At 34.9% G+C, this 25,438-nt stretch overlaps 4 protein-coding genes across 6 annotated transcripts in view; 2 read left to right on the top strand and 2 right to left on the bottom strand.

Annotated features, from left to right (window-relative positions):
• The window catches only part of LOC117106851, a gene marked incomplete in the record, with an annotated part of 4,089 nt that extends 3,492 nt beyond the window's left edge, over positions 1 to 597 (bottom strand). The window contains 1 exon segment of the mRNA XM_033248328.1: positions 425 to 597.
• A 224-nt stretch (positions 598 to 821) lies between these two features.
• Positions 822 to 8,098, top strand: LOC117106852 (translation initiation factor eIF-2B subunit delta-like). Of its 2 annotated transcripts, none has more exons than XM_033248330.1 (11): positions 822 to 892; positions 1,659 to 1,874; positions 2,028 to 2,094; positions 2,374 to 2,471; positions 2,985 to 3,160; positions 3,795 to 3,902; positions 4,400 to 4,502; positions 5,521 to 5,648; positions 6,338 to 6,515; positions 6,633 to 6,813; positions 7,068 to 8,098. In XM_033248330.1, the coding sequence occupies exons 2-11, from the start codon at positions 1,671 to 1,673 to the stop codon at positions 7,262 to 7,264; spliced, it is 1,440 nt and encodes a 479-aa protein (XP_033104221.1). In that variant the 5' UTR covers positions 822 to 892; positions 1,659 to 1,670; the 3' UTR covers positions 7,265 to 8,098. The 2 variants fall into 2 exon arrangements, with proteins under 2 accessions (XP_033104221.1, XP_033104220.1); XM_033248329.1 differs by having other exon boundaries at positions 822 to 904.
• A 1,343-nt stretch (positions 8,099 to 9,441) lies between these two features.
• LOC117106853 (adenylate kinase-like) lies at positions 9,442 to 15,396 on the bottom strand. Of its 2 annotated transcripts, none has more exons than XM_033248333.1 (4): positions 15,154 to 15,396; positions 10,857 to 11,093; positions 10,288 to 10,455; positions 9,442 to 9,802 (listed from the first exon to the last, which is right to left on the bottom strand). In XM_033248333.1, exons 1-4 carry the CDS (start codon positions 15,253 to 15,255, stop codon positions 9,581 to 9,583), a joined length of 729 nt encoding a protein of 242 aa, XP_033104224.1. In that variant the 5' UTR covers positions 15,256 to 15,396; the 3' UTR covers positions 9,442 to 9,580. The 2 variants fall into 2 exon arrangements, with proteins under 2 accessions (XP_033104224.1, XP_033104222.1); XM_033248331.1 differs by lacking the exon at positions 15,154 to 15,396 and adding an exon at positions 11,740 to 12,177.
• A 1,963-nt stretch (positions 15,397 to 17,359) lies between these two features.
• LOC117106873 (alpha-tocopherol transfer protein-like) lies at positions 17,360 to 24,927 on the top strand. The gene is made up of 5 exons (XM_033248372.1): positions 17,360 to 17,523; positions 18,477 to 18,879; positions 21,431 to 21,624; positions 23,536 to 23,646; positions 24,087 to 24,927. The coding sequence occupies exons 1-5, from the start codon at positions 17,518 to 17,520 to the stop codon at positions 24,372 to 24,374; spliced, it is 1,002 nt and encodes a 333-aa protein (XP_033104263.1). The 5' UTR covers positions 17,360 to 17,517; the 3' UTR covers positions 24,375 to 24,927.
• Positions 24,928 to 25,438: the final 511 nt, after the last annotated feature.

Raw genomic sequence — 25,438 nt, 5'->3', positions numbered from 1 at the left:
AAGTCACTTTCTTTGAATTCAGATGCCAATATGATGACGCTGTCTCTTATACACATCTAGATGTGTATAAGAGACAGTATATAAACAGCACGACCTATCCATGTTTATTTACATTTACTACAAAATTTCGGCTACTTTTCAGAATACAATCTTCGCTACATCAATTTTCTTATTTGAGGGCGAATTAGTTGTATGCGGGGTTGTATGAAGAGAGACGAGTGAATGAGCTATATGATCAGAGGTATGAGGAGATAACGGCTGGCTTGATATGCCGCCATGCTTCCGTGGTTTCGTGGCATGATACTCGCTTTGACAGCGAGAAGATGTAAGTCCAATTTAGTAGTCATCATAATATGCGGGTAACAATATTAACTACTGTATTTATTATAGCTCTATGAATACAACAGTAAGAAACTGGACTTACCTGTCACCGCTCCAGTCTTAGGAGATGCCTTCCTTTAAACATTCGGTCATTTCTAAGATGAACTAGCTAATATCAATTTGTCATTTTTAAATGTTATGACAGAATCTTAGAATATGTCAAAGCAATAGACGAGTGTTTGTCTATGTTTTGGCGTAAGACCAGTAGCGTTTGTGGAATCCTACATTTGCAAAAGGGATGTTGGGCTTTTGATTTACGTTCACTTTGAAACGTCTTAAGTTTTAGGAAAATTCCGATCGCTACCAAAGTTGCATAAGAAACTAACAACATATAAAAATATTGCTTCATAAATGCAGTAATGTCGAATATTTTTAAGAACAAAAATTGATTTTCGAGAAATTGAATGGTTTCGTCTTTGGAGGTCATTTTTGTTTGGCAGGGGTCAACAGTGAGAGTTCGTATGTGACCACCAGGTGTGACTGACGTAGTGTGATGCAAGAAAACTGTGTGGTAATCCTCAGGGAATTGAGATGATTTTTGAATCTGACATTATTTATTTGATACTTATCTTTCTTTAGTCTTCCTTAGGCCAGGCCTAGACGATGTCCGGTTCAGGTGCAGTTAGGCTAGGCCCTACCCTACGCCTAGCCTAGGCCTAGGCCTTGGCCTACTACTACTACAGCACACCAGCTTGCTAATCTAGTCAGGCAAGCCTAGGACTAGGCCTAGTAGTACTGTAGAACGTTTTGGCAGGCACAGATGGAAACTAGCTTTGAACTGTGAGCATCTCAGATGGAAAAAGAGACCAAATAAAATGCCATATTTGTATAGTATGCTCTGCTGTAGTGTAGCTAAGTAGAGTATAGTCTACAGAACCAGAGAGTTACATCCCACCATATGACATGTATGTACCCAGTTTTACACTCATCATGTGTGAAGAGGAGAAACACACACCAAAACCTAAGCAAGACAGAAGACTCAAGCTTGAGGGCCACAAGTACAGCATCACAGGTTAAGCCGGGCACTCACTGCGTCCAATGGTCGTCAGCCGACGCCATACCATGAAGGACACAACGCAATGACGCACGTGCAACGGATTGTTGTTAATGACGATCCATTCAGACGACCACCCACAATCATCAGATGGAGTCGCATGGTCTAGCGCTCAAAGGGAGCGGAATTGGATTCGTCATGCGACAGTCGTACGACGCATTGAGTTTTATAATTTAATAATTAATATAGTATACTAAAAATACCATTCTTTCTGTCTCAACAGTAAGATAACACCATGGCTGATCATGTTGTAGACCAACCTCAGACAAAAGAAAACTTAAGTAGTGAAAAGAAAAAAAAGAAATCTTCAAAAAAAGAGCGGAAGCCAAAAGATAAGCAAAGTGTACCTCCTGCTAAAGTAATGCCACCAGCAGAAGGAGAAAGTGATGTTCCACAAAAAAGCAAAGCTGAGTTGAAAGCTGAACGAAGAGCTAAACAGGTAGGGTTTAATCATTCTGGAATAAGTTTTAACTAAACCCTTAGATCCACTGTTAATTAGATACTAAGTATCACTGGTTAAAGTGGGTGTATGTTTTTTAAATGAAGATATAATGTACGTTTTTGTAATCCCTGTTTCTAATCTAATTTGTAGGAAGCTCAGAGGGCAGCTAAAGCAGGAAAAAAAGTAGGGGAAGTCCCCACCAAACCACCTCCTGAGGGTAGGTCCTTTTTCCAATATTTTACTATTGGGTTGAAGAATACCATAACATTTTTATGATTGTATTTTCAGTTTACTCACATACAGCAGGTATACTGCACATTACAATACACTCCGTACATTTAGTATAGTGCAATACATTACTGTATTTTAAAAAATAACAACCTAAGCTGTACAGTAATTTTATTGTATTGTTAGAAGTAAATTATGATAGTATTCTATACAATGTGTTAGTATTGTTATAAAATATTAAGTGTACATTATATTTATTTCCTTGAAGGAGTTTCACTGAAAGCACCCCCTAGAGTTTCAGCTGATCATCAGATGGATGACCCTAAAATGTTGAAGAAACGCAACAAAAGATTTGAAAAGCAGAAGGTTAGTATGCATAGGACATGCAAAACAAGACACAAGCAAACTGCTTGGCGAGAGAGTCAAAACCCTAACCTCAAGTGTCCCAACCATAACTGAAACACCACAAGTTAGATTGAGGGTCTTTTTTTAATACTATACCTAGCTCATGTTGAAATCTAAAAAATTAATTTTATTTTTTTAAAGAACATACAATTCTATGTAATATATCTTAGAATCGCAGAATCTCAGATTCTTTATTTTCCACCTCATACAAAAAACACAATTACAATAAGCATATTAAGGAAACAAAATCGCTGGGATATGAGTCGGGGGAGGCTAAATAAGTTAGTGCAATGCACAACTACCTTTAAGCTATAGCAGAGAAATCTTACCTCAGTAGGATTTTTGGTTTTAGGATCATGACTGCAATAAAACTTTTACATGTGAATTTGTTCAAACCTGATGTTTATCGTATAGAATACAGAGTCTGTTTACCAAATTTTGAAACAAATTTATTACTGTATTACTTTTTCGTAGATTCCACAAAGAAAAGAACAACAGAAGAAAGTGAGCCTGTTTTCCCATTTGGACCAGTATGAGCGTCAGATGCCTCTAACCAAAGCCCTTGGGTTCGGATCCTGTGAAATTCACCCTGCAATCATCAAACTTGGCCTACAGTATGCCAAGGGGATCATTTGTGGTTCAAATGCTAGGTAACTGCCATAAAAATTGGCTATTTTTGCAGTGGCGTATCTAGGAGTCTTGAAATAAAGGCGCTGATGGGGGGAGGGGGGAGGAGGTAAAGTGGGGGATCGGGATCTTAATGATTAGTTGAGGGGGCACTATCTTGCAAAATAAGGTGATTTTATGTGATTTTGTACTACTTGACCGTGATTTTTTGGGGGCCACTGGGGGGAAGCGACACAAGTAATTTTTTGAGTGGTGTGCACCCCCCCCCCAGATATGCCACTGTATTTTCGATGTATGAAATATAAATCTCATTTCTTCTTAAGCTGGTTTTCCATACAAATTGCTACACATTATCGCTGACAGCTTTCGGTGATGCTGACTGGTCAGTCGAATCAGGGAGCCCTCCTGATTGTGTCAGTGACTGCCAAGCAGTACAACGTTTGCACTGAAAACACTGTAGCGACAGTGTAGTGATTTTAAAGAAACCAGAAAAAATAATATCCAAATATTAATATGTAGTCATATAATATACATATTTTATATGTGTGAAAGTAAGTACAATATCCCATTCCCTTGTTTAAACTTCCATGACAACCCAAGTAGAACAGTCTCATCATTTTTTTAATCTGTATCTATATTCTCTATTTCTATCTGCAGATGTATAGCATTGATGAACACATTTAAGAAGGTCATCCATGATTACAGTACACCTGAAGACAAAGAGTTATCTAGAGATCTAGAAAGCAGGATAAAACCATACATAAGGTACAGTCAATAGAAATGAATAGTATTAAAAATAGTTGGCATTTGGCACTAGGTATACAATATACTTACAGTTTAAAGTCAGGCTCCAGAGGAAAAAAATTTATTGATATGTTGTAGAACTGATTTTTCTAAGACAGAAAAAAGTTTTTTGACGAAAAACTGGGGAACGGTGAATGAAAAAAACTGGGGGAATAAGGTGTAAAAATGGGCAATTACGCCCCCTTTCCCCCAGTTTTTAAATATTAAAAAATCTGTATCTCATTCACCGTTCCCCAGTTTTTCGTCAAACAACATTTTTCTGTCTTAGAAAAATCAGTTCTACAACATATCAAAAAATTGTTTTCCTCTGGAGCCTGACTTTAAGGGAGACAGATGTTTGCATAAACATACAAGCAAAAGACAGGGTGGGATTGTAACCCTGGAACAACTAGTTCTGTACTACTAATATTGTCCCACTATATCACTACCACTAATGAGGGCATTTTTCAATCTTTTAGCTTCCTGAATCAATGTAGGCCAAAGTCAGTGAGCATGGGCAATGCGATCAAGAATCTGAAGATGCAGATAACGCATATCCCATCAGATATGCCCGATGCAAATGTACGTATTTTACGTAAAATAGGTGAAACTGGTATACCTCGGGTCAAAATGATGAGAGTGAGGTAATCTTTCTCCAGTCATTTTGAAAGGCAACCCCTCTATATTTTCCCATTGTGTAAGTTCCTTGTGCTCAGCTGTACTTGAAGACTAGGCACTGTCCTGACTTTTCAGTGCACATTTATAAAGCATAATTATGCTGCTGTGTTACTACTACATATGTATCATATGCTTTGACAGTATAAGTCGCTCTTATACGATACTATGTTAAGTGTTTATACTTAATTTTTTAATATATGTGGCAAAGACAACCCAAACCAGTCACTCGTCGCAAATCGTGTTTCAGAGAAAATGGCCAAAACATGCTGGAATGTCGAATTTTTAAAAATCTATTTTATTGCACTAAACTAATCTTTACATATCTATACATCATTCTATGCTGTTATTTTCCCCATTTTCAATGTTAAAACAACACTTTTTAAGGATTTGATGATAGTTTCTGCATGCGAAATGCCTGAAATCATAAACTTTGAAGGCTGATTTCTCATATATTGTTCTTTAAACAGCTGTATGTTTAAACGCTTGTAACTTCATAAGGAAATGTCCAATTTGAATGATTTTTTAACCATTTTATAGCTATTATTTTACTCTCTAACACTGTATTAATAACTCAAAATTGATTTTTGCGACAAGTGACTGGTTTGGCTTGTTTTTGCCACATATTATATTGTTGCCTGTTTGTATGCGTGATACTAGCAGATTCTAAAATTGGATTAGTCTTGTTAGTCATGGGCCTATAATTTTTCAAATTCAAGTCAGAGTTTATATTTCTCTTTTAGGGGAGTGGGTGGTAATTTGATTATTGTTTTCCTTCGATTGAAAGTCAGGTACAGAATCAGAGAGTAGCTAATGTATTGTACTTGGATCTGGCCTCATTAAAAACAAGTTTTAATTTTAAGAATATTTATTTTATATTGAAGTAGACCTATAAAAAGTGATTATGAATTATTAATTTCATCAGGCAAAAGAGGAGCTGTATACTTTTATAGATAAATATCTCAATGAGAAGATATTCCTAGCAGCAGAAGTTATCAGGAACTATGCTATCACAAAGATCCGAGATGGAGATGTCATTATGGTTTATGGCTGGTAATTGCATTTCTATTTTACTTTTTCTGTATCATTCCTAACAAAATGTTTGTTTGTTTTTTTTTCATCGGTATCTGTATTGGTCTGGTCGGTGTGTGTAGCAACTAAATATTATAGTGAGCTTTAGTCATTAATTTATGTATGTTGATGGAGTCCAAGGCAGCTTTAAATGACTTTATATTGGGTGACGTGCAAATATCCTCACTTACGCAGTTCCATTCTGGAATTGACCTTGGGTATAATGAGAGATGGTAGCAGTCTTTGTTTGTTGGGATGACCTTATAAACCTGATTGCCTGGATTTCATTGCTGGTATTATAAAATTTCTCAACCATTAATTAGAATTAATTATAATGATTGTTTGTTTTTTACTTTTATCGGCTCTTCCTTTTGTGTATTATAGTAAAACCCCTCTTTTGGGGCACCGCTATTAAGGGGGGGCAAGGCACACGCCTATTAGGGGAAATTTATTTTATCCCGAAGATGTCACCTTAGCAGGGGTTCTACTGCATTCAACCTGTTAGTTTGTATGTCAAATAAGTTTGGATACAATTTGTTTGGGCTAATTGCCATTTTTTATTCATGGTAAGTGTATCTTGGAATGCCAAATAAATACTATTATTTTGTCGCATTGATTAGATGTATAATGTATCCTAATTTAATAACTGATGGCATATTATCTTTTTACAGTTCCTCTTTGCTTTGTAAGGTCCTCTGCGATGCATATAATTCTGGCAAGAATTTCCGTGTTGTCGTTGTAGACAGTAGACCTAAGATGGAGGGTCGTGAAGGAGTACGGCGGCTTGTAAAACATGGTATACGTTGCAGCTACATTCTCATCAATGCGTTATCATATATGATGCCTGAGGTGCGACCACTACTGTGTATACAGATTTCTGAGCTTTAAATATTGCTTTTTGCCTAATGGACAGAAAATTTATATATATTATGCATAAATTAACACATTAATCTTTTTTGCCATCAGGTGTCTAAGGTTTTCTTAGGAGCCCATGCTCTTCTTGCTAATGGCTATGTCATGTCACGTGTTGGGTCATCGCACATAGCGATGGTTGCTAAGAGCTACAATGTTCCTGTTTTGGTTTGCTGCGAGACATACAAATTCTGTGAGCGTGCTCAGACTGATAGCTTTGTCGCTAATGAACTTGGTAAGGAAAACATGAAACAATTACTTGACTATTTTTATGTGCCACATTTGCATCTATCTACTATTGGAACAAGTTGTTTGGGCAATATCCAATACTGTATTTATCCTCCTATTTTCTGTGAGTTTTAATACGATTACTTTTTATTTTTTAAAATGGGGTACAGTATTCTGGATGAGTGAATTATCTTTAAATGAATCTTGTTTGTCTATATTTTAATAACAATATTTATTACTTTCAATATTATCTTTATACAGGCGATCCAGATGACCTAACACATGCAGAGAAACCCAAGATGTACTTGAATGATTGGCGCAATATAGATTCCCTTACACTGCTGAATCTAATATATGATGTTACCCCACCTGATTTTGTTGATATTGTCATCACCGAGATTGGCATGGTGCCCTGTACGTCAGTACCCGTTGTGTTGCGTATGAAAAGTGCTGTGTAAGGTTGAGCAACAACAGAGATAGATACTGTAATTAATTGCCTACAAATTCGAAGTTGTGCAGTGAGCTAGTAGGTGGAATGGGTTTTGGTGCTTTTTGCCATTCTGAAACAATCAACTTGGTATTCAAGGAAGATTTGTATACTGGCTGCAAGGCAAGACTATTTTATACCTTCTTTCGTGAACCTACCACCAGCCTGACATAATGATTACTATTACAAATGGGGCTTGACATGCCAAAACCAACATCAGTGACCAAAACAAGAAAATTGACTTTTGAATATTCATATCCTGCACATTATAAGCTTTAAAATGATGGGTCATTTACTGGAATTGACTTAGTCATGAGTAAAAGCATTATGGCTTCTCTGTATTAAGGTACAGTATACAATCCTGCTGCCAATTACTCATTTGGCAGCAATATGCTTGGTTTGCTATGGCAAGCCTAAAATATTATATTATTTTTAACCTGTCACCATGAAATCTATTAAATGATATATATTTTTTTCTTTTTCACTATTAAATACTATCAAACATTTATCAAACTGATTACTAAACTGCATTGCAACACTTCCAGGCTTTCTTTTTTACTTCTTACTTTCTTTCTCAGTCTAGATGCTATTGTCAGAATCATTTTGCTATTGAAATAAATTTTGTTTTTTCTGTCATCAATCTTTTAAAATTTTAAAAATAAAGTTTGCTATTCAAGGTATCTTAACAGAAAATACAGTGCAGTTCAAGTTTGAAGGTTACATACAGCTACAGCTCACAAAATGGTGAATGGATGGAACATAAAATTGTAATAAATTATGTGTACAGTATACAGTGGTATAGCAACTCAGACTCTGTCATTCATTCTGCATTAGTTTTGTATATATCTGCATATGTTGTAGAGATTAAAGCTTTAGATTGGGGAATAAACATCAAGGTTAACATATTAAGGCCAACTCAGACCGCATCGTTATGATGCAGCCTGACACAATTTGTTGTCGCGTCGGGTCTGACATGATAGGTCTGGGTTAGTCACATCTTAGAATATTAAACATGTTTTATATTCTCACGACAACCTAAAGACTGTCCTAAAGATGTCGGGCTGCATCGTACGACGATGAGTTGGCCTTTAAAAAACTACCAAATCCTACTGATGCAGAGCAGTAGATTCACTAAATATTATAATACAGGTACAAACACCTGCAACAGATTGTACATAGCCAAAAGGTTCTTTGGGATTTTCTGGAGATCTATCTTTCCGTGTACACAACATTTAAAGCATGACATGTGATGCGGCAGCGTACAGTACTGGGTGAGAATGGGCCCCCGTGCAAGTAAAATTGCTAGGCCCTTTGATGCAAAGCGTCAAGGGCCATAAACCAGAGTTTTGGCTAGTTGGGGGTGCTGGAAGATATCAGTTTGTCCCGGTGGGGGAATCCCAAAAAGCTGTTCCAATGATTTTAAAAAATCATAAAGGTGAACATTATTTTGAATTATTATCTTTAGGACTACTGTATGTGAATGGGCCCATAAGAGCCCAGGCCCGGGATTTATCAATCTCAGCTTAGCAAACGTCTTAAGTCAAAAAACATAAGATGTCCCTAAACAAATAACTTAAGATGGTTTATCAAACCATATTAGCAAAATCTTAATGTAAAAGTCGTCATAAGTGGCGCATGCGTACAATCGACTTTTTAATTTTTAAGAATTTTAAAGCTAAGCCATATTGATAAATCGGATGTAAGCAAAAAAATGGACTTGAGACGAATTTAATCTGATTTCTAGTTTCATAAATCCGGCCCCTGGGCCCCAGTCCTTTTGGCTGCACTGTCCATCCCCACGCCACTGGTGTGTGACGTGTGAAGATATCTGAGTATGAACATTAGTACAAAGTACTGTATTTGAAAACAAGTTGAGAAAGTGAGCTTAATGAGAAATTAAGCTTAATCAATTTCCAGTAAACTACCAGTATGTAATTTCCAGTAAACTGTACAGTATGTAATTCAAAAACCATGACATCTTTTTAGGTCAAGAAAACTCTCAAAACTGAAAAGCATCTGGAACCAGCTCTGATATTATGACTAGTGAGCAGCACCCTGCCTCCTTGACTTATCCACAAAGAAGAATATAGGAAAATACAATAACCTTTTGGAAAGCTACAAAATAAAACAGTAAACGGAAGAACACAATTTGATACACTGCATTGAGGTTTTATTTATTCTTATAGCATATAAGATAAAAATCAATAAAATTGAAAATTTCCAAAACAATGAATTAATTTATTCTAAGTATCACTTTGTTATATTCTATGGAAAATAATATAATTATTTACTGGAAAACGACCTGGTCTTTGCTTGATGCTTTTGAAAATACGGCCTGAATGCATGCAAATACCTCGTCCGGTTTTTTAGATGCGTCAACAGCATAATGTATTCCTCGTTTCTGATAATAATCGATGAGGGGCGTGGTCTGCGAATGATAAGCTTTCAGTCGTTTGCCTAGCGTCTCAGCATTGTCATCTGAACGTTTCATTAATGGTTCCCCAGTTATCTGCAAGAAAGAAATAAAATAAATGATTTGTATACATAGTAAAAAATTATGAACAGATGCAATTACTGTAATTAAATTTAAAGATCATTGATAAATAATGCAAATACTGTATGTCTATGGATACAGTATTTTGAGAGCAGTGGGAGGTACAGAAATTTGTAATAGAGGGCCCAAGGAGGAATTTTCACAGACTTACCCTCAGCCCCACCATGGTTAGGGGTGAGGTAAGAAATTCTATGATTATGGCACCTCTAAATGGCCAGAAATGGCACTCTCAGTCTTAAATTTTAATATAATTTTCTTTTTTTCTCCATTATTATTTTAACTTTCAGCTGGGTACCCCTTGAATCCACCACTGGCGAGACTAAACCCCTAATGTAGTGTCCACCTTACTTAATGTTAAAAAAAAAAAGTTATTTGGCATAAATTTTAATCTAGGATAGAGAGGGCGATATTTATTTCCTAATAAAGAAATTTTAACTTACATCATCTTTCATTGGCACTTTCGGAGGGTGAAACTCCTCGTGGTAGCTACGACCACTAGCACGATGGATCAGACGCCCGGTGATTCTCTTCACGAGGAGCACGTCTTCAACAGCAAACTCTACCACAGCATCTAGTTCAGTCATCCTCTTAGCCAATAAGTTGTCAAGCTATTTTATGATACAAGATTAAAAAAACAGGAATTAAATTACAGTAACAGGAAATATATTTAGATTTTACAATATAAAATTTTATTTATGAGGGTATTCTTTGACCAACTTTACACCAATGCTCCATCCACACTGTAGCAAGTGAAAACAACCTGCAATTTGCCCATATATAGGTGTGAATTGACATAATTATGCCATATATGGGCAAATCACATATATTTGACACATAAACCTTATATTAGTGTGGACGGAACTAATTTGTTTTGATATAAAATGCATTGATAAAATAAATAAATTCAAAAGATATCAGATAATTTGCTGAAAATAAGTTTTTGTACAGCACCAATTATTACATTCTTTAAAATTGAGTCAAAATGGGTTTTTAACGTGTAATGAAATACCTTTTCGGCTTGAACGACAGTCCTTGGAAAGCCATCCAGTAGAAAACCATTCCTGCATTCCGGTTGGTCGAGCCTGCTGTCGATCATCTCTACCACCAACTCATCACTTACAAGAGCACCACTGTCCATCACCTTCTTCACCTTCTTCCCCAGTTCTGACCCTGACGCCACTACAGCCCGCAGCATGTCTCCAGTCGCTAGGTGACATAAGCAATACTTGGATGCTAACTTTGGTGCCTGAAGAAATTTAAATGTATTGGAGCTTATTACATCATCTGTAGGTTACAATCACGGGTATTCATCCTTTTTAAGCTGGTGGCCAGTTCCAATCTGTTGAGAAAAGCAGCGACCGGCATAAATTGTGTTCTTCCATTGTCAGCCCAAACAATTCCCTTTTATAGTCTTCCTAGCCTGGGTTTTTTAAATATCAACTATGATAGGCCTTGTTCTTGTTCTGTAAAAATGAGGGAATGTTGGGGAAGGGTGAGATGAAAAAAAAAATACACCCTAGGATCTCCTACCCCACCACCAGAAAACTAGAAAAAAAAATCCACTAAGGTACTAAGTAGTTAAAACAATGCCAGCATCAGCAACGCCAGCCTGCTCCCCGTATCCGCCGCTGGTGCCTCCAAAAACATAGCAATCACTAAAACCAGATTACTTTATTTTCAGTTGGTTCTTTAAATTTCCTATATTGTACAGTACAATGGACAAATGGCTTAAATTTCACATCAGAAATATGATGCATTAATGTTACTGAATGTAACTTGCATTTCAGCCCTTCAGCTGAAATAGAAGTTGGACCATGGACCAAGGATAAGGATATCTCTCTAAGCTAGAGTAATCTGATCTACAATACACACGCAACTCAAGATTTTTTTACCTGAACTCCTTTGCCTGCTCCAGGTGGACCAAGCAATATAGCCTTAATACTTTTTGGCTCTTCCTCTGCAACAGCAAGGTTACCACTAGCAGGTAGTGTAAGAGCCATTTGCATATAATAAACTTCAGCAACAAATTCAGACTGAAATATGGAATGCTGTAGGCCTACAAAATTCACAGAATTAAACACTAAAATCTGGACTACTGAAAGTTGGTTACAATAACGAGTATTTTTAATACTAAATAGCGATGCAGGCTTGAAAATTTGTTTGCTGAAATTAATATCAACACGATGAAAATGGTCAGGTTATGTTTTCGGTGCTCCCAGAGTCAGCTGCCTAGTTGGTAGGGGCAAGATATCAATGGATTTCAAAGAATTCATGGAATCTACTTCTGCTAGACTTGTAAGTGCTGTATCAGTTCATAACATATTCAATGTGAGATGCCAGATATAATATTTTTACTAATCAATATTCATAGTTTCCAGGTCATTAAGCAGAAACACATGCACTGCATTAGGAATATTCCATTGTTGGAAAGGGGAGTTGATATGTGATATTTGAAGCAATCTATAAAATAGAATAGGGAACTATATACAGTACTGTACATTTTCACAATAACATTCTCCGTCAATTCCATCAAAATTCCTCTAGCCCTTCACACACAAAATTGGAGTACTGTATTCAAACAAAAGTAATGTAAGACAAAATTAACATGTGAAAAATCATATAATGAAATAAAATAATAAGTAGTTTATAATCAATAATGATGAAGTAAAAAATAAATAAACACACTGCTGACTGGTGTTTTTTTACAGATTAGTCCAACTTCTTCTTTTTGCGCATGATAATCCATGAAGGATCAAACTAAAAATAACTACATTTTTTTTCTAGCCTAACTAAAAAAAAACCATTCCACCAATTGATAGAAAAAAAAATACAGTAAAACTTAACAATTTGAAAATTCATTTACTGCATTCATTGGAATAAACACCCCGCTTTAAATAAACGCCCCCACCCCCACCAAGAGCGTGATTTGGAATAAACGCCTCCCTCGATTGGTTGGGATCAAAATACACTAAGTCCTAATGATCATGCATTGCAATAACACATTTTGATGGTAATCGTGTGTTGTAGTTCCACATTTACAATGAAAATAAAGGCTGATTATTTGAGTATACAGTACATTCCATTTTTTTTTACACCCAAAAAATAAATGCCTCCTTGAATGAACATCCCCTCAAAATCCTTCTCAACTATAAACACCCCAGAGTGTTTATTCAAATAAATATAGTATCTGTTTCCTTATACTGTATTTGAAGCTACTGTAACTTGTAAGCTTACAGTACAGTACTGTAGGCCTAATGTAAATCAGTTTCCATAGTGGTACCCTCTTATTTAAACAACTAATAAACTGGACCAGCATTTTTCCACTAGTTTTTTTTTCTTTTTGACTTTATTGTTTCTTTTTTAACTGGGAACCTTCTCAATAAACATTTTTTGACTGTCTGAAATATTTGAAATAACATAGGAATATTTTTTAAATAGTTTCTATTTCAAAGGTACTTTTTTTTTTTTAATTCTATGTCTACGGTTTTTTGTGATGTCTCTGTTAGCAGTTTTAAATCTCGTCTTAAAGATTATTTTCAAGACAGTAATATCGCGATTACAGTAAATCATGTTATGTGTTTTTCTTAGAGATTTTATATTTTATAGTATTTTCATATTTTTCTTTCCTTTTTTTATATTTGTATTTACTGTTGAGGGCCTTTTTGAGTCAGCTTTCGCTGTAAGAGCCCCCTCGTGAAATATTGTTGAATAATAATAATAATAATAATAATAATAATAATAATAATTAATAATAATATTAAGCACAGTTTTTGCAGTCTTGTTTTACTGTGGTTTATGACCATGGAGATCTTTTCCAAAACATAGGTACCCGGTTTAATTTCATCCGCTGATCTGTTAGAGTTTCAGCTGGAGCAGGGGTAGTGCCAGTGAAGTACCCGTGGGGGAGGGGGAAGAGAAGACCCTGTCGGGGGTAAAATTACACAATTCATCGGGGAGAAGCAAAATAGTCTTTTTAAGATAAAGTAGAATTTAAAATTGATTAAATACGCCTTTGAAACATCTATTGTCTTGGTTTACCCTGGACCATTTCCAGGAGATTTTAAAGCGACGTCAGACCAAGCCCATTTACACTCTTGTCAGGACATTCTATCCCCCATTAGGAAAATCATGCACCACCCCTGAGTTGGAGCTAAGGCCTAGGACTAGCCTAGGCTAATTGACAGCACCAAAAACACACCATCTTTCAGAAGAAATGTTGTTGGTATTTATTAATTGAAATAATAATAATAATAATAACAATAATAATATTAATAAAAAATAACAATAATAATAATATTAATAATAATAATACATATAATAATAATAATCTCTTCATTTATACACAGTTAAAACCCAAATTCAACATACAAAATACAATATCAAAAAGAATTATATAATAATGTTCTTCCTTGATTCTGTGGTTAATTAATTAATGAAAATTAATAATAATAAAATAGAATATAAATTAACAATAACATTTAATAGATATATACTGTACATATAAAAACATACAAAACTTTAAAAACTTATTACAGATAAAATACATATTGAATTACAGGAATACATTATTAAAAGAAGACACGTGGTTAATTCTCATAAAGAATATTAAAAACAATAAATAAGATAAAATAAATAATTCAAAAAGATAATTTAACATAGAATTTACATATGGATAAACAAATTGCTTACAAGTAAACAAAAACAACCAACAATTTAGAAAATTTTCAAATTTATAAATCATGAAAATTTCTTTTAAACTCGTGGAGACATTTTGAACTTTTTAGTCTTTCATCAAAAGAATTCCACAGTGCAGCACCTCTGTATGTAGCTCTCTGTTGTTTATGTTTAGGCCTAGGCCTAGTTCTTGGAACACCAATGTCAACATTATTAATATTAGAAAAAAAATTATTATTATTTTGAGACCCCATATTGTTGTATTCTTTTTTTGAGAAAACGTCTTGACAAATAAGATGGCATTAGATTATTTAAAATTTTGTACATAGAACACCTTCATTAAATTAAAATTTTGCATCAAGATGATTGGCCCATTTTGTATTACAATTGAATAATCGTAAGTGAGGTGCAATGATTGACTTATAATAATTTGATACTTGTTTATCCGTAACATTTTTAGGCCCGACATCTTGGCCCAGGTCCTAGTAGTAACCCTACTTACTGACTGTATAGGCCTAGGCCTAGCAAGCTAATGCAGTAAGTAGGCCAGGTTAGACCTCCCTACCACCCAAGCTAGACTTGGCCTAACCTAGGCCCACTTTAGCCTACTCTTCTTGACGAATTCTACTCACCTGTGTACCTTTGCCAGCTCCAGGGGGTCCTAAAAGCACCGCTTTTATTCCTTTCTCCTCAACGATTTGACTAAGAGGCTTTGTACGTGCATTTGGCGCCATTTTAATATTGAAGTAGAGAGAGGTAGGGCTAGGCCTAGGCTATATATTATTATTATTATTTTATGCAAGGCCACGACAGATGTCTTGCTAAAAACCGGCGCTTTCGATGGCCACGCGAACTATCACATGTGTAACTGTTCGATGTGCAGATACATTTACGTATGGAGCGCCATACGGGCAAAATACCTGTGATTACTTTCGATATTTATCGCAATACTATATTTCATTTAGCATTTGTGTACAGTACTTAAAGTTAAGGTTACTAACAATTGATTATATCCTGCATTGAACAACTTTTGTTTATTCGTTTTATTTCAAACCTGCATCTAACGGCAATGCCTATTGTTTTATCACGGATTACAAAGATGCAGTACCAGATGATATTTACAAACATAGTTACTGATATTTTCATGTTCAGCTCTTTTTTTCTCTATTGGTTTGAAACACCGCAATATTATACATACTATACATCAGAACACCACAATATTATGCATACTAAATAACAAGAATAAAATTGTAAAAAATAACAAAAGCTAAGTTACAATAAGATGCAAGCTTCAGCAAATACGCACAGGCCCATTTCCTGGCATTCTTCGCTTCACCTGCTCGAACTTTCGTCTATGAATCAGCCCTTTTATTTGAACTGTTTACTACTGTCAGTACTCGAGCTGTCAAAATCACTTATGCTTCATTAAGTAGCTTTAAAACACGCATATCATTGACATCATTGATGTAATTTTTTGCTAATCACCATGCTCTCTCTATTGATTCGAAGAGAGATAGAACACTAGTTCGCCTCAAATTCGAGACCACCTTTGAGACCTGAAAATTTGGGGTGGTTTTGCGGTTGTCTCCAATTAGAGGGCTAGCTTTATGTTAAAAGGTTGAAGATCGTTATTTACGTCTTTGGAAAAGTGGTTTCGAATTAGAGGGTCTCGAATTAAAAGGGTCTCGAATTGGAGGGTGCACTGTACGCAATAATTTTTTTTTATGGCGGGTGCACTGTACGCAATAAATTTTTTTATGGCATCAATAACAAAAAAGCTACTGTGCTCCACAACAAATTCCGTCTAATATGTAAACTGCTTATTTATAGATTAAATGACACAGGTTTCTTTATTCATTTATTTATTTATTTCGGTATAAACATCAAAATACAATTGGTAGCACAAAGGCTAAAAAATTGTTTGTACAAAATATTAATTACAATTATATAAAAATATAAAAACCATGGTTGGCTGAACGATCGATAAAATTTTGTAAAACGGGCATCATGAGAGCTGTCAACCACACAGTATAGGAGTAACTTTAAAAATATTAAGGCATTGCATATTGTACAGTGGTCAAGATACGGTACAATATGCCTTTTCGTAAAGCCTAATTAGAATTATCTAAGTCCATTTTGGCCTTTGACCGTTCTATCTACCAGTGATAATAACAAGAGTGTCCGATGCACTTTAGTTGACCACTATGGACACGTATTAAGATAAGTGTACAACTTCGAATGAGGAGTTTCCACCGAGCCGAGGGACACCTCTTTTTCTACATTTACAGCAGACTCCAAGAACAATAAAACCTATGGAGACGTAATTAACCCCTAATAATTAACCTAACAGTTATACTAAATTTTCAGGAAAAAGTGAATTTTATTGTTTGATAAGAAGGTATTTAATTATAAACTAGCAGTGGTTTGTTAAATGCATTAACGGCCTTTCTTTGTTTGCATATTTGGTTAGAATTAGTAATGCGGGTTTTTTTATTTACACTCTGGTTATATCTAGTTTGAGTGGACTTTGTTCAGATCATCTCTGTGCAACTACAATGACCTCATATGGAACAAATAATATTGTACAGGGGAATTTTGTTTTCGCCAAAATTTTGTCTCTCACTATTAAAAACTGCTAGATAAAAAATATTAAATTACTTTAAAAAAAAATATCATGTTCAAGTAAGAGCAATTATGTTATCTAATGTTCCAGTTTTTACTATAGAAATATTACAGAAACCAGAGAAATTAAACATGTGGTCTAATGGAATAATCCTTACAGTCTGATACGGCAAAAATGCTTGGATATCATCAACTTTCACTGATATATTATTCAGATTGTAAAATAATTCTGAGGTTATTGAAGTACACTATTTCGCTAGGATGGCTGGTTTTTAATTTCATACGTTTTTATTGTGAGTGTTAAAAGTGAAGTACGAAAATCATCTGTTGAGAGGGTAGATGAACATTAAGTTTAACCAATCAAGGAATAATTAATGAAGGTAAGTAATTACCTAATTAATGAAGGTACTGTGCGGTGTTCGTTTATGCGAAGATGGCCGCGTAAGGGTTAATTAATTGATTCCTTCATTCATGTAGATAACTGAGGTACTGCGGTACATTGATTTGTTGTTATATCCAGGCTTCGGAGCGAAACAAATGATATACAAATGGATATTTAATACACTATTTAATGGCGTTTGAAAAATATTTGCGGAACAACTGAGATACAGAATTATATAGGGAAATTGGGGATAACATCTTTAAGGTAAGTCAGGGCATACACCGAACCTTTTTCATTTTAACTGACTACACAGTAGTTTTAATGAATGGATTATGTTGTCACAATCTAATTTCCAGTAGCGATTTCAGCTTTATTTCATCGTTAAAGTGACCGCATGACGACACAGTCGGTGTAGCAATAATTCTCATAGACGTGAAAGCCTGTGATCTTGATTATTATGCTTTACCCATATACTGCATTAGGCCTAAAACTCTCTTTTCAAGATCCATTAGTGCTATTTAGATTGTGACGTTCTCATTGGACCAACTGATTGTCCAGTGTGGCGTAAGTTACAATCATTGGACCAACTGATTGTCCAGTGTGGCGTACGTTTTTTGTTTACCACGCCCACACTGGACAATCATTGTCCAGGGTGGGATAAATTTTGTGTTTACCACTGCCCACGTCGTACGTTCTAAAATGAATTTAATTTCTGGGGTCATGGTTTGCATGCTAATCTGGTAGATTGAGTTTGCTAATCATGACTCTGGTCTGGACTGGTAGGCCTACTGTAGATGTTGTGCCCAACTTAAGAAAAAAATTACTATCCTGAAACATAATAAAGATCAATACTGCTCCTGTTGACGTCATTGAAAATAACATACTTAATGCTAATAACTGTGTTGGCTTTCATTCAACATTATATGTTTTCATTATTTATCCAATTTGTAGGACCTATCATTACCGACCGAAGTCGAGGAAATGGCCAATATAAACACACCTTATAAATGGACTTTAGGTCGAGAACTGGCGGCAAAGGCAGAAAAGGAACTTGGTGAGACCCCGCGTGTCCGTGAAGCCGCCTTAGCAAAGATCAAGTCAAGAATGAAGGAACGGTCAGACATCAATTTTCGAAGAGATGACAGATTCATTTTACGTTTTCTGCGAGCAAAGAAATTTGAAGTAGACAGATCATTTAAGACTTTAGTAAAATACTACGAACTGAAAGAGAAACACCCAGATTTCTTCAAAGATTACAAACCATCGTCCATTGCGCATGTACTTGATGACGGATTCCCAGTAGTTTTAGATCTCCCAGATAATGACGGAAGACCGATCTTGGCTCTTAAAGTGTGTAGGTATCTTTAGAATCTCAATGCCTTTAACAATATAGATCACGAGGCCTTTCTCCTGTTATTCTATATGTATTACCAGGAGCAGTCATATTAGGCCTATGACTATCTCAGCAAACACAAAACGTTCTTACTGCGTTCGCGAACGTTGTGGTTAGGTATGTCACAGCATAACGTTCACTCAGCGTTGTAAGAACGTTCAAACGTTGTGACGTTGTGGAATTAGGTTATAAGTTTTACGTTCACATAGCCTATCCTATATAATCAATACATCATCAGCAAAGCATACGAAGGTGACATTACTCACTGTAAAATGTATACTGAAATGCGTCTCTTATCGTCACATTGCAGTCAACATAGTTCTCATTTGCTAACATTAAGCAAACCTGTTAGAAATATGTTTCATAGGCCTAGATATCAATGTTACAGTGGGGTGGACTTGAACAGGTGTGTCTTGCACCTGTCATTCGTGACCTCCTTGCTAGCTTGCAATATAGTCATATTAGACCTATGACTATTAGCTCCCTGGTTTTACGTTCACTCACATCCTATATAATCAATACAACATCAGCAAAGCATGATACGAAAGCGACATTACTCAATGTAAAATGTATACCGTTATGCGTCTCTTGTCGTCACATTGCAGTCAACATAGTTCTCCTTTGCTACTACGCAACGCAAACCTGTTAGAAATATGTTTCAGAGGCATACAGTAGGTATCAATGTTGCAGGGGCTAGACTTATATAGGTGACTGTCTTGCACCTGTCCCGACCTCCTTGCTAGCTTGTTTTTGAGTTTCTTTTTGTTTATATTGTACAAAGCCTATTATATTTTAATCTGGCTAAAGAATGAATATATAATATAATAAATTAAATAATAACTTGATTAAAATGATACATTATTAGTAAAAGGCACCATCATTCATTAGAATAGTTTTGATATTGTCTTAAGTATTCCATTGCATCTTTACTAGTTTAATTTTTTTTGTTTCATTGTTTCATAGAAAGGTACATTTATTGAATTAGGCCTATTGATTGTTTGTCCAGAAACAAAGAAACAGTTTTTGTAGTTCAACCAAAATAAATCTATACGGTCAATTTTGTTTTGCACTTTTTTTTACCAAAAAGGAGCCAAAATATTATTTCAAAATGCGCCTTTTAAAGCTTTTACTACATTTATACATTAACATGAGTTTTAGCCCCGGTTAATCAAATGTATGATAGAGCTGGTTGGAAATTAACTCCAGAATTAGCATAGATCTGTAACATAAATGACCGACCGACTCTATTTCCAAATCTAACGCAACATCGTTTGTATTGCCCTAAGCGGAAGGGATTTTTTTCTTGCTGACATAGCCATAACTTATAAAACTTGAAGCTATACCATAAAGTTTATAAAACGACATACAAATTACACTGTAAGTGTAACATAACGGCAATTTAAAACAAATTGTTGATTTTATGGCACCTCAAGTGTTATTGAGTTATTGTTCTAACGGTTTATGAGCAATAATCAAATACATCAAAAATAAAGTTTGATGATATTCTAAAACTATATAATGTCAATATAATTTACAACATAATTGTTTAAAAGGATTGTATAGTGACTACATCCTTAAGTGTGAGTGGCTCCCAGTAAACCATGTAAGAGGCAAATTGTCTGCGTTTAGTGGCCAAGAACAATATAATCCGTTTAAAATTAGATTATCACATAAAAACAGAAATTGTGTGTGTGCGTGTTTTATATTATTTATATATAGTTTTGCTTTGTTGAATTTGTGGTAATTGATAATATTCGTATCCGCTATGTATTCATGGTGACGTTTTATAGGATGTTTGTAAATACTTCATAAAGATCTCATTTACACGAAATGTTTCATTCCATGCACGTCAGGTTATCATTTCATGCTCTACGTTCTCATGAAGTTCAATGACGTCATCCCAGTCCAACCCGGATCATAGGTAAGTGGTAATGTATAATGTAGTATCACGTGCTTTGGTAGCATCCATAACTTCACAAATGGTCATACTTTCACTGCTCTCAATCTCAAAGACAGTATACTACAGAAATAATTGTGAATAGGTTTGATATGACTCTATGTTTTTGTGAGTTTAGCTTTAATTGTCCGTCCAAATGCAATCAATCAAAATCCAATGCTTTTTGTATGCGACTTCTTGAATTATGTATATTTTATTATATTTAAAGTTGGATTTATACTTAAGGTTTATTTATTTTTCCTAAATAAAATATATATTATGGTATTTTTTCAACACAATAATAAACGGTGTATAAAAAGCCAAGGGAGTTAAAGCTGTTTTATGGTGGCTAGGATGCCTGCTTTTCATCAATCCAAGAAATCATAATCAACGACTAAATGAAAGATTATTCTATAAACCCGGCGTCCCACCCTGTAATTGGCGAGTATGCTTGCTTTCGGATGTGAAAGAACTAAATTGATAATATTTGATTAGATTACATCAGATTATTTTAGTTTATTGTCTATCAAACCATTTCAAAAATAGTAACTTGTATTGTTTTAATTTTTGTTTAAGCAAAATGGAACGCTAGTGAATATAACATTATTGACATCGCAAAGGCTGTATTTATGGCAATGGAAATGTTGATTGAAAGCGAAAAAAACCAAATCAATGGAGTTGTTCTCTTAGCTGATCTAGAGGGTATCGGTCTATCACATGCTATGCAACTTACTCCAGGATTCGCGAGAAAGGTTACAGCAATTTTCCAGGTAGGTCAACTATATAAATCGAGGTTTGATGTCTAAATTTCTAAATAAAAACTATGACTGGTGATAGGTGATACTGTGCATTGAAGTTTAAACCCTTCGTGACACTGTATTGCTATTAATAGTTTCAAGATACACATACATAGATGATACTATTCAGTTAAAATTATCTAATAACATAGATAAGATAGGTTATCTAACATTATTGCCTTTGTGGCACCCAAAGTGACACATCATGTATGCATGCCATGAAAATAAATACCGTAAAATCTCGAATTAAAGCTTAGGCTTCTGTTTATTTATTTATTTATTTTTTGCTAACTTTGGGTGGGCTTCTTTTTTAGGCTACTTTTGCAGAGTAAAGAGGGGGCTTCTTTTCAAAATTAATGCTGTACATTTTGTGAATTTGTAGGCCTACTATAAAACAATAAATAAGGCAACACCGTAACATCAATCTGTATCATGGAGTGTATTTAACTGCCATTAAATCACCTAAACTACTGTATAAACCAAGCTTGTTTTAAATTTATTTATTTATTTATTTTTTTAATTCATGTACGGTGTATGTACTGTATTCTCTCGAAAAGAAGCCTGCTTCTTTTCGAGGCTAATTCTGGAAACTAAGGAGGGGTTTCAATTCGAGATGAGCTTCATCTCGAGATTAGGCCCACTGGGCTTCAATTCGAGGTTTTACGGTAGGTCTTCATAATATAATTAGACCTACTGCTGAACATTGTTAATAAATACATCAGGTGTTTTTTTTTTAAATATTATTACATTAAATCGAGATTTTTCCTGTTTTGGATATATTAGATACTACTGTTTCTTTTATTAAGATATTTCTAAGATATATTATCAGTTGGCCATACTGTACTTGTATAAAATATAGGCGTACATAGGCCTGCATACAGTAAGTGAAAGGAAACGTCAAAACGTAATCTTTGGAAACGTGTAAAGCCGGCTACTCATTGTGCCCAATGATCGTCGGCTGACGTGATTCTATGGAGAACGCAACGTCGCGACGCGCACACAACGGATCGTTTTTAATGGCGATCCGTTCAGACAGCCACCGACATCCAGCAGACGGCGTCGCGTCGTCTAGCGCTTACGGATTCGTCGGACGTTGGATTCGTCGGCCGACGGTCGTGCGGTGCAGTGTGTGTCCGGCTTTACATGGAGGGTACTTAGATTCGTCGAGTTGAGTACCCGCGATAAGGCTGCTCAACAGTCGGTTTCATAAGCTGAGGTGTTTTTCAGGAGCGAATGATGTACCGTAATACTATATACTAATTGTATATTATGTACACAGCCTCCTTTATTAAATACTCAAGACCTAATTAGATATTATTTGATTTATTTGTTTATTGCTTTTTGCTAATAAAGTAGCATGTAACAGTGCGAAAATAATGAGCCTTATTATTGACAACAGAGGAAATATGGGAGTTGGAATATCGAAAGAAAGTGACGTTTTCTATGAATATCCTTATCATTGATGAATAGTGTTGTCCAAAAGCTGCTTTTTATTTCTGACTGATTAACTTGCGTTTACATTTTAACTTTTTCGTTTATTACCAGTTCTTTATCTGGAACCATAGAGAACAAGTTTCAACAATCGTTTGTATTGTATTTTGCCCTTAAAAAACATACTGCAACCTAATGAAACTCCAGAAAATCTTAAACTAAAATAAAACTTTGAATTGTTCAATTTATCATTATTGAAAAAATAATTTTTCAATGGTTTATGGACAGTTTACTACAAAAATCTTAAACTTTGCTAACGGGAAGTTTGAGGGTATATGGAAAGACTATAGAATGGTAATATTTAAACGATCATTACTTGGTGATGAACTGTCAGTTAATTCGTAATGAAAAATTCTGATGTTTAAACCTGTATTTGATGGCTTCTCTTTACAGAACTGTGTTCCTGTACGTCTTCAAGGAATTCATTTCGTTAACGAACCTTTAGTATTTTCAGGCGTCTACCACATATTGAAACCATTTATGCAAGACAAAATTAGGAAACGGGTAGGTAATACCATGGGCACCATGCCTATTAAAATATAACTTTTAAGGAGATAAGTCTCCATAAATCCAAATTTGTAACCAGAAATAATGGAAAAATACTATAAAACGATATGATTAATAGTAAAATACAGTATATCAAAAAAAGTATTTATTTATTTTTAATTTATTTCATATTTTAATTTATTTGTAATGAATGAACATAGATGACAAGCTGAGCTAGATATATTTCATTATTACTAGTGTTGATGTTATTTTTGCTTTTGTTAGTGTAGCTGTAATTATTGTATTTCACTGTTATTCTTATGATTATTGTTTTTATACTATTTATCATATCGTTTAAGGATATTCTTATTAAATATTATATACTTGTTTTATTAGTACAATTATTTAAAAGAACATTTTATTTGTAATAACAGTTTTATGATATTTATATATGAAAGGTTCAAGTACACGGACGAACCTACTCAAGTCTTCATCAGTATTTACCTGCAGACGCCCTACCTTCTGATTATGAAGGAAAGACAGGGCCATACACAAACGAAGGCTGGAGAGCACGATTTCTAGCATTAGATCCAGTCTTTGAAGAGAACTTCAGTTTCGGTATCCAGAAAAAATCTAAGGGTTCAAAAAAGAAAGGAACAGAAAAACATGCAAAGGAAATAAAAGAAAAAGAGGTTAAGACGAGTACAGATAAAGACGACCATAAAAGAAAAACTCATACATTATGAACTTTAATGTTCTGATAGTATGAAGATCTACAAAAAATAGTCGAAAACAAGAATATATGGATATATCTCATGTATATTTGCTAATCCGAAATACCACTATAGTTTGCCAATGTAGCGCACATTAACATTGAGTGAATCGTACTTGTATGGAAATAACATTTGTTATAGTCTAGGCCTGTACGTTTACAGTTGATTTTTAATCTTATTTCCAAAGTTATTACTACCGTACTCGCGCGAATAAGCGCCCGGGCGCTTAAAATATTTTTTTGCCCTTTTTAAGGGGCGCTTATTCAAACGGGGCGCTTATGAACAGAGTGGAAATTGAGGGGGCGCTTATGGAAATAGATGAAAATCGAGGGGTTCTTATGAGAACCTATTAATTAGAACGATTATATGAGGACATCAGGAAACTGCAAATTACGAATTGTGGTGTGGCGGAAAAGATAATCGTTCAGAGAGCATGACTCGTCATGACAAGAATGTTGTGAGTATTTTAATAGCAGCAGAATAGCAGATGAAATTAGTGGTGGTGATGGTGGAGCTTGTTGGCCATCGGCCGAATGAGATTAGCAGGATGGCATGATCATTGTAGGCTTTCTTGAAAACTCAAATGAGAATGTGTTAAAGGTGCAAATTGTCGGAAAAGAGTAGGACTAGGCAATAAGAAGATGAAAGTTGGAAATATCCTCATTTTGATATTGACCTAAGGAGAACGTGATTCCACTCCGCATCTCAAATCATGCCAACTTCCACAATCCCAGGATAAATTATTAGATTATTAGATCGGATTATTGACTTGCTAAAAAAAAAAAAAAATCACATGATGGGGGGCGCTTATTCAAACGGGGCGCTTATTTGCGCGAGTACGGATTGTGTATTTATAAAATATCAGTATAAAAAAAACAAAAAAAACTAAAAAAAACCGTACCCAAATTCACATTCCCAATTATCAGTTCACAGTGACAAAATATTACACATAACGTTAAAAATCTACAGTAGTTTTTTTGTGTACACAGCTCTATTTTTATATAACTGAATATCGTAACAAATATATATATATATAT

Source organism: Anneissia japonica, unplaced genomic scaffold, assembly GCF_011630105.1.
Source record: "Anneissia japonica isolate Jap-2015-1 unplaced genomic scaffold, ASM1163010v1 scaffold1165_len1893470_cov193, whole genome shotgun sequence".
Lineage (NCBI taxonomy): Eukaryota > Metazoa > Echinodermata > Crinoidea > Comatulida > Comatulidae > Anneissia > Anneissia japonica.
This window is presented reverse-complemented; position numbering and strand designations above follow the sequence as displayed.

Coding starts and splice junctions, on each gene's coding strand:
- LOC117106852 (XM_033248330.1), top strand. CDS start 1,671: ATGGCTGATCATGTTGTAGACCAACCTCAGACAAAAGAAAACTTAAGT. Junction 3,903..4,399: donor AGGATAAAACCATACATAAG/GTACAGTCAATA, acceptor TCAATCTTTTAG/CTTCCTGAATCAATGTAGGC. Junction 5,649..6,337: donor GTCATTATGGTTTATGGCTG/GTAATTGCATTT, acceptor ATCTTTTTACAG/TTCCTCTTTGCTTTGTAAGG.
- LOC117106853 (XM_033248331.1), bottom strand. CDS start 11,853: ATGCAAATGGCTCTTACACTACCTGCTAGTGGTAACCTTGCTGTTGCA. Junction 11,094..11,739: donor GAGCAGGCAAAGGAGTTCAG/GTAAAAAAATCT, acceptor AAATTTCTTCAG/GCACCAAAGTTAGCATCCAA. Junction 10,456..10,856: donor CTGTCGTTCAAGCCGAAAAG/GTATTTCATTAC, acceptor ATCATAAAATAG/CTTGACAACTTATTGGCTAA.
- LOC117106873 (XM_033248372.1), top strand. Junction 21,625..23,535: donor AGGTTACAGCAATTTTCCAG/GTAGGTCAACTA, acceptor TTCTCTTTACAG/AACTGTGTTCCTGTACGTCT. Junction 23,647..24,086: donor AAGACAAAATTAGGAAACGG/GTAGGTAATACC, acceptor TATATATGAAAG/GTTCAAGTACACGGACGAAC.